General features: G+C 35.6%; 1 protein-coding gene across 1 annotated transcript; it reads left to right on the forward strand.

Annotated features, from left to right (window-relative positions):
- Positions 1 to 2,554: 2,554 nt before the first annotated feature.
- LOC143533412 (uncharacterized) lies at positions 2,555 to 7,015 on the forward strand. The gene is made up of 7 exons (XM_077028210.1): positions 2,555 to 2,644; positions 3,899 to 4,076; positions 4,871 to 4,950; positions 5,036 to 5,191; positions 6,079 to 6,189; positions 6,362 to 6,428; positions 6,558 to 7,015. Exons 2-7 carry the CDS (start codon positions 3,956 to 3,958, stop codon positions 6,842 to 6,844), a joined length of 822 nt encoding a protein of 273 aa, XP_076884325.1. The 5' UTR covers positions 2,555 to 2,644; positions 3,899 to 3,955; the 3' UTR covers positions 6,845 to 7,015.
- The last annotated feature ends 2,199 nt before the right edge of the window (positions 7,016 to 9,214 follow it).

The raw sequence follows: 9,214 nt of genomic DNA on the forward strand, positions 1-9,214 counted from the left end.
CGTCCGATGATACATATTTTTTTCTACATGCAATGGAGTTTACGATCGAACATGTTTTATTTGGTGACGACCAAACATTGCCTCATCTCACAAGAACAGCTCGGTTGAATCGAGATCGTAAAGGTGCACACGACCGTTTGGTAGCCGGCTAATTTGCCGAAAGCGCAACTTACACATGCGAAGATTTTAGGAGGTGCTTCCGAATGAGTAAACGTCTATTTCAAAGAATAGTCGAAGATACAGTGAGAACAGATCCCTGGTTTGAGTTACATTCAGATGCGAGAGGGAGAAGAGGTTTTACTCAACTACAAAAGTGCACTGCAGCGATCCGACATATGGCACAGTTCATGATGCTTTAGACGAGTATCTTCAAATGTCCGAAAGAATGGTACGCGATAGTGTTTATAAGTTTACCAAAAATATTATTAAGTTATATAGCAAAAAAATTTCGTAGCCCGACTTGGAGTGATATTCAAAAATTATATGAATGTCATGAAACAAAATGTGGATTTCCCAAGATGCTTTGTAGTTTGATTGTATGCATTGGGAGTGGGCAAACTGCCCAAATGCTTGGCGCGATCAATACATGCGAGGTGATCATGCACACTCGACTATATCCTTGCAAGCAGTTGCTTCACAAGATTTATGGATTTGGCATGCCTTCTTTGGTGTTGCCAGTACAAGGTCCTCCATCAGTCGGGGTTTTACAATAACATACTAGAAAGAACGATGCTGGAGTCAAGTTTTTATGTTTCAAGAATCCAATACAAGCACGTGTATTATCTTGGTGACGGGATATTCATGGTCCATGTTTTTGAAATCCTTCATGTGCCCACAAGATGAAAAACGAAAGAAATTTAAGGGAACTCAAGAGGCGGCAAGAAACGATATTGAAAGATGTTTTGGGGTCATAAAAAGAAAGGCGCACATAGTGGCCAACCCGACACGAGCATGGACCCAAAAAAAAATTAGACGAATGATGTATGCAATATGTATTTTGCATAACATGACTATTGAAGACGAGGGACGTGCGATTTGCGAGTACAACGAAGATGAAGACAACGTCCAATATCAACCGGTTGACGAAACACAAAGGGAAAATATAATCGATGGCTTTGGAAAATCAATATACACATGACGCGTTACGTTCGGACTTGGTCGAACATATATGGTCTCTTCCGGCTCTTCTCGACAATGAAGACCAGATATTTCTTTTAGTTTAAGTTTATCTGATAATGTTATTCTAATGTTTTAAGTTTAAATTTAATTATTAATGTTTGAATATTATATAAATAAAAAAAAATAAAAATGGAGAATGGTGGAGAATGATGAAGAGTGGTGTATTTCCTTGGTTGAAGGGTGATGTTGAATGATGGGGGAAAGCTGACGTAGCGTCGACGTGACGAATGACAGAATGACGTTGAAGGGTGTATACCCGTTAACGTAAGATAGGTAGTGAGCACCTCTATATTTCTCAGTATTTGGGCAACAATCACTCCTTACAAATTATACAAATGGAGTTGGGAATGGTTGTTTACAATGCATAATCACACCAATTCATTTTGTTGAACCTTTTAGTCTTGAATTGTAGAGTACTCAAGAAAGAAAATATATATTATCATTTCCAGCTTTCAAGAGGTTAAGTCAAAGTATGAAAGGGGAGCTTGTTTAAATAGTCACGACAAAAAGAGATCATAAAATCTATGTGCATCCATTACAGTCAATTCACAGTCCATAATCGCACTGTGCGTCGACCATACTCTTACTCTATGTGTGCTTGTAATACGGTTTTCGCGACACACATGTATATATCACGGCTTACATATACTGACATGTTAGTTTGTTTTTTCTTATGTTTTAATAAGTTTGTTGCTTGTTTGATAAGATTTCATAAATTATTTTACAATTCACTGACCTATATCTAATGATATTTGGCCATGACATCTTTTTTGTTAAAATTAGATGACGTGTTAGTCTTTTTATGACTCTGATCTTATAAACATAACAAATAATGGAACTTTAAAATATTTTGTTTTTTTGTCAAAGCAATAACATCATTCTCCGCATTTCATTCAATTAATATTAACTGAACAATTATATGAAAAGTCTTATAAAACCCGACTACTTTTTTTACAATATGTCAATATGTGTCAGATTGACCACAACACAATTCATTCTTTTCATGTGGCCCCAAATGGTTAAATAGTAAAAAATATTAAATATCCATCATTCTCACATGTAACCCACACGTAATCACGGACAGTAGTACCTCAGGGATCAGGACTCATGATGCCACACCACCGCATATAAAGCATGCGGTTACCACATCAGCCCAAATAGCTTAGGCTTACACACACCGCTTTGCAGATACTCTTACAGTGTACCGTGTAATATTATGAGACAAAACACGTACAAAACAGATAAAATACATAAGAACATATACTTGATTTTGGGGTGTTATAACAACTTTTCAAAGTTAAAAGGTTATATATATGTATCAAAAACGAAAGATAAAGGGCTTTAACTTACCATGTATATTTCTAAACATCATTTCTTTCTGAGTAATAATAATAATAATAAAGCACGCCGCTTTTAGAACCACCGCCACCATAATTATCTCCGGCGACTGTATATTTTCCGGCAGGTGGGTGTACGATCTGTTTATTATTATATAATTTTGTTGGGTTTTGATTTCTGAATAAAGATTGTTATATATGTGTTTAGAGATATTACATTGGTATAATATAATCACTGAAAACAGACTAGAATTAGGGTTATTTGTATGTATGTGGTTAGAAAGCTTAAAATTGAAATTGGATTGATGGGAGTGAGATGGGGTTGAGGTTTTAGCTAAATCTTGTGATGGGTATAGTGCACATGAGGTGTTCGATGAAATGCCTGAATAAGATTTTGAGATTTTACCAACACGGTTAAATGGGTCGCTAATATTCAGAATTACTACAATGTATTATAAAGCTGTTAGTTGGTTCACATGCATGGTTTAGTTTGCTTTCGTGTTTATATACACTTTTAGGCGTATATAAGGAACCATGGCCGAATCCGTCTTTTTAATGTCCCGACTCTCTTACAGTGACGGCAGTGTTGTAGTAATCACTAGGCGCCAGTCGGGCAGTGGAATGGGGACTAGCGATTAATAAGGATTAACTGGGATTGCTCTGCATTTAGTCGGGATTAATTGACGATTAATCGGTTCCTAGTCGGGTTATTTACAATCATGTGTGACGGTATGACAGGGTTTTGTATTCTTTTCCTTTCTTTGTTTTAAAGATTCCCGTTGAACATGTGCTTTCAGTTGGTGTTCTTTCAGTTGGGAGACTCAGTTGGTCTTCTTGAGTTTTAGGAAACAGTATGATGAAAACGTAGGATGATAATGTGTTTGCATCATCCGCACTGGATGTTAGGATAACTGGAAACTACTGTTGTAACCAGTATATATGCCCATCTATATGAATGCCATATGCACTTCAAAGTATCTGTTTTGAATTTAAGCTATGTGCTGTGCTCTTGTGAATATTTGGTTATCTGTGGCTTATGCTGTTAATCTATGTTGCTAAATTTGATTTAATTAAACTATAGTGCAAATGCAGTCAACATAAGTGACTGATAACCACCAACAGAACTACATGTAAATAAGGGGGATATCATAGTTGTGGTGATCCATAAACTTTAATATCATTCATAAAAGGATCTTTCTAATTTTCTATTTCTTCTTTAGACTCTGATCATATGACTAGTGCAATATGTTGGCATCTCAACATTGTCAATAGCTGTATATATATTTATTGACTTTATCATCAGCAAACATGGTTTTGTTATTACTTTCTTGTAAGTTCCCATGATCCCATCAATACATAATGCTTTTGTTCTCTATATGTAGCTCATCTAAACTCATCTTGCTTGAACTCTTCGGGAAGACAGCCTTTTAGCACAAGTCATGGTGGGCTGGCATCGGCATGTACAGTCTATACTTCGACAGGTTGGAAAACGAGTGGAGAAAAGCTGTAACACACATGCCAACTTTTCCACTTCTCCATTGAAGTTCTCTCCTACTCAAGGTCAAAAACATTACATGTCTGCTAGATGGTTAGATTGGACTTTTGTTTCTAGGATTAGGGTTTGGGAAATAGGCTGGGCAGGTGGGTTGGTTGAAAACTTGTTTATTATGAAACAGATTAAAATGGATTAGGTTGGGACTTGGGTTGGCTACAGAACTTTTTGCCCAAAGAAGTTTACTTCTTTTACAAATAGTTTTTTTTGTCATATATGATTTTGAAGATAATATAATTTTGATGGTGATTTAGGGCTGTAAACGAGACGAGCTGAGCTGAGCCAGGTTGGGCTCGGGCTGGAATGTTGAGCTCAAGCGAGCGTGTGGCTCGTTGATTCAGCTCGTTCATTTTTAGAAAAAAACTCAAAAAGGTAAATTTTGTATTTTTACACAATGATACATTTAAAAAATATGTATATTACTTTTAACAAACACATAGTTTATAATTAATAAACTACAAAATTTATAATTTATATATATTAAAAGTTTGGTTATATTTTTGGGTTATATCAAGTGATCCAATGAGCCAAGCTTACCTTGGCTTGGGTCCTGCTCGTTTACAAATGGGCCGAGTTTGAGTGAGATTTTTTTGAGCAAGCTGCAAGCTGTTTGAACAGCCCTATTAAATAATTTTTTTTTATAAATATGATGATTATAAAGGTTACATGTAAATAAGATACACTTTGGTTGACTTTCAACCTATTTGGCTTTCCCTTCAAGATATGTTTAAATTTATTTCGCCCTTTTGAGCCATTCTTATACTACTTTAACCGGGTATAACCAAAATTATTTTATTTGCAGGCTTATCACCACATTTGCATGGCCTTTGGATCCCAACTACTAATGTTTCAAGACCTTTATATCACTGTTTCCAACAGTTGGTAATGCTTTTGATCTGATTTTCATTCTCTAATACGTCATCTTTGAATCTTTTATTAAATGACTTTTTTTCATTTATTGTGGCAGGGATTTACTAGTGCAAGAAGGTTACTTTCAACTGATGCAACCCCTGGTCCGTCTCCTTTGACATCAACATTGGCTATAGGCAGTGGGGAAGCTGAACCTGAGAAAGCTGTCTCGAAACCTTCAAAAGTCCAAGCAATTCTTAAAAACATTAAACAGGTTCTTCATATTTCTTTCATTGATTAATACCACCAAGTTCTTCCAAAATATTATATAAAATTGAAATAATATTAACTCCAGCTTTGAGTACCTTTATATTTTTTACTAGGCTAAATATCCGTGTATTACACTACACGGGTTGAATAAGGAAAATATTAAATTATATATCATATAGTTAGTAATACAAATTTAGGTATTAAGAAAGAGATGCTGGAAACAAATTTATTTATTTGGTGAACAAAGAGAAGCATGAAAAATAAACGCGGACAGAATTAATAGAATTGTGAGTTGTGACAAGTGGTGACCTCATTTACTTGTATATTATATATAGAGTTTTATTTAGGTGTCTTATATAGGATAACAATTGTATTGAGTTGGCGGTTGAATCTTTAAACCCTAACATGACTCATATTTATTCATGTCCTAAACATTAAACAAAACCTGGACACGCTTAATATCGTGCAACCCGGCCGTGACCTGTTTAACACGTTTACTTAAACGAGTCAAACAGGTTGACGTGTTGATGGGCTGTAATCAAATTGTAGATGTGCTTAACGGGTTGGAGGGTTGTAATAAATGGGTTAAATAGGTTGGCAGGTTGACTTGTTTAATAAAACAGGTCAACCCGAAACGACCCCTTTTGCCAACCCATTTTGTTTAATGAAACAGGTCAACCCGAAACAACCCAAAGCCTCTTATTGTTTTTGTGTCTTGTTCGTGTCATGTTTCAGGTCTTGTTAGGAATTGCCAGTCCTAGTTTTAATGTTTAATGCTCTCTTGTTTGATCTGCATTGTTCACTTCTTTTGATTTCATATTTTGATTGAGGTTTAATTAGTTTCCTATAATGACTTTTACATTGTGCAATTCATACACTTGATGAAATCAGAGTCCAAAGAAGGTGAACTTGGTTGCCACATTAATCCGTGGCATGCGTGTTGAGGACGCATTATTGCAGTTGCAGTTGACAGTAAAACGTGCATCAAAAACCGTCTACCAGGTGATCACATATTTAAATGACATATGGTTTCTAATTGGTTTTCTTAAATAAGCATATAAAATGTTATTTTCTTCATTTTTGTATCTTTTGGTTCACTTTGGTTATTAATTTTTGTTAATATGGTTCCTGATGATTAATTTTTTTTATTAATCAAATGTTGGCCTGTCTGCAGGTTATCCATTCAGCACGTGCAAATGCAACACACAATCATGGATTTGATGCAGATCGGCTTATTGTTGGTAATACACATTAAACCAGATAACTTCCAGTTTGAACATAATTACACTTCAATTCCATTTCATCCCAATCTAATTTCTACACTCTTAAAACTATCTTTTGATCTAAGTTAATGATTTCATTTACTACAGGCGAAGCATTCGTCGGCAAGGGGTTTTTCAAGAAACGAGTATCGTATCATGCAAAAGGAAGAAGTGGAGTAAAAGTGAGACCTGAATGCAGACTGACAGTTGTACTAAGAGAAATAACCCCTGATGAGGAAGCAGAAATTGCTAGACTGAAAGTCAACAACTTTAAAAAGTTGACTAGGCGAGAAAGGCGACTTGTTCCTCATAAGCTTATTGAAACGACCCCGATTTGGAACCGTAAAGGTAGAGCCAGGAATCATGGAGATGAAGCAGAGGCTATGGCTGCATGAGATTCATTATTTTGATCCCATGAAGAATAACATGTTGCAACCTAAAGACATTAGTTTATGTTTTTTATGATTTGAATATTGTGAGTTTGTGGCATTGATGGTAAGTTTATGGTACTGTTAGAACAATGTGTTATTGTGGTCAATCATCACATATCTCAAGCTTTAACGTTCAAACAATTCACATTTATCGAATATTCCAAGTTTTTAGTTTCCTGGCTACATACATGTCAATACTATATATGTGCTTTGCAACTAGGGATGAGCTTGTAACCTAACCAATACCGATCCTGATTTTTCTAAAAACTTGGTACCGGTATTGTAGGCAAAAAATTTCATAAATACCGGTACAGAAACGATTAGAGATGTTCAAAACGGTTTGGGACTAGGAACCGGAACCGGTTCCTAACCGGTTCCTATATTCAAAACCCCATTATAAACCGGTTCCAGGCTCGAAACGGTTAGGGAACCGAACCGGTTCTCCCACCCTCGGACCCCTAACCTATCTAACCGGTTCTTACCGGTTCCTAAACCGGTTCCTGTATACAGTGTAAAATTTTTTTTTTTTTTCGTTTTTCGTTTGCGATTTGGATTCTAAACTACGATTCGTATTTGTATAACATGAAAAATAAAAAAAACAATTAACATAAAATTCATTTTATTTACTTTAAGAAGTTCAAAAAAAAAAGGTTACATGTTTTAAAATCTTCAAAAACAAACTAACAAAACATTAAACTTATAAATATAAAGTTGTGACATATTATTTCTAGAAAAGCCTTCTTGTTCGTCGTAATTATTGAGCGGCGACTTCTTCCTCGGAATTACTTGTAGAAATGCCTTCTTGTTCGTCGTGCACTCGAACATCAAGTGGTGTTTCATCTTCGAGAGTGGTTACGTGTTGAATACGATCGATTGAGTCCAAGTGATCCTTTAAGCAAATGCACATCTCCACCGACTCCGAATTTAGTCTTGTTCTTCTCACCGATATTACCCTGCCACTAAGAGAAAAAGCGGATTCCGAAGCTACCGTAGAAGCTTGGACGGTTAGTAAATCACGGGCCATGGTGGCAAGAATCGGAAACTCGGTTTCCTTTACCTTCCACCAAGCCAAAACATCAAAAGTGCCATATTCCTCTTCGGATAAACCGGTAGAGTAATCATTTGCACTATACCTTCCTAGTTCGCTTGAAGGGGTGTTACCCCTTTGTTTTTTAGCCGTTACGTTGCGAACGGTGTTCATAAGGCTAATCATGGGATCTCGTACTCTAGTAGCACTTGAACTTGATGAAGACCCCCCCGGCATAGGCATGTGTATGTTTGACCCATATTTATTTAAATAAAAGTCATACATAAATTTAAAATTCAAGTTAAAATAATTTTTTGCCTCTGTTGAAAAGTTTGGGTCAACTTCATGCATATCTAAGGCTGAAAAAATTTCGTCTATCACACATTCAACCCCCGTAACATTTAACATTGGGTTTAAAGCGGCGGCGCAAGTAAAAATCGGTGGCAATTCAAGAAAGTATTTTTTTAATTTAAACTTCATTGGTAATATGATGTTTGAAAACATTGGACTTTTATATTCAAATTCTTTAAGATTGTTAACCATTAAAAATAACTCCGAAAGAACCAAGGGACTTGTCGGATAATACGTTCCCGATAGTTTCGTAGTTGATGTTTTAAAAACTTCAAGAAAAGTCAATAAGTCATTGATAATTTCCCATTTCTCATTTGAAAAGGGGATTGCCAAATCATTCTCGGCAAGACTAGAATGAAACATTTGTAAAGTTTCTCTTTGTTCCAAAGCACTTTGAAACATTATGCAAGTGGAATTCCATCGATGAGGTACATCCCAATTAGCTCCCAAAGCTTTTCTTCCCGTATCTTTACAAAATTTTCTATAATCCATTTGTCTTTTTTTACTTTTCTTAAAAACTTCATGTATCATTAGTCTAAAATCGTTTATAACCGATGTAACCTCATCCGAAGCAAGTCCGTCTTGCACGATTAAATTAATGATATGTGCAACACACCTTGAGTGAAAAAATACACCATTGCAAATCGGTGTATATTTTAATTTTAATTTATCAACCGCCGATGTATTATTCGACGCGTTATCAAATGCCATTGAAAATATTTTATTTTCTAGTTTATAAGTTTTTATAACATAATCTAAAATTTCAAACAAATTATCTCTCATATGTGGATACTCAAAGAGTTCGAAAGCAATGGTGCGTTTCATCATTTCCCACGATGACGGGTCTACCCAATAAGCGGTGACACAAAGATAAGATTCGGGTAGACCATGTGGAGCCGACCAAACATCACTAGTTAAGTTTATTCCCGTATTTATATTTTCAAAATATGCAATTA

The sequence above is a fragment of the Bidens hawaiensis genome, unplaced genomic scaffold (genome assembly GCF_021521415.1).
Source record: "Bidens hawaiensis isolate Kalapana, Puna unplaced genomic scaffold, B.hawaiensis_p1.1 tig00009686_1, whole genome shotgun sequence".
Classification (NCBI taxonomy): domain Eukaryota; kingdom Viridiplantae; phylum Streptophyta; class Magnoliopsida; order Asterales; family Asteraceae; genus Bidens; species Bidens hawaiensis.

Excerpts from the sequence above, each read along its gene's own strand:
- LOC143533412 (XM_077028210.1), top strand. The coding sequence starts at position 3,956 with ATGGTGGGCTGGCATCGGCATGTACAGTCTATACTTCGACAGGTTGGA. Across the intron at positions 4,077-4,870 it reads GAAGTTCTCTCCTACTCAAG|GCTTATCACCACATTTGCAT; the intron begins GTCAAAAACATT and ends TTTTATTTGCAG. Across the intron at positions 5,192-6,078 it reads TTCTTAAAAACATTAAACAG|AGTCCAAAGAAGGTGAACTT; the intron begins GTTCTTCATATT and ends TGATGAAATCAG.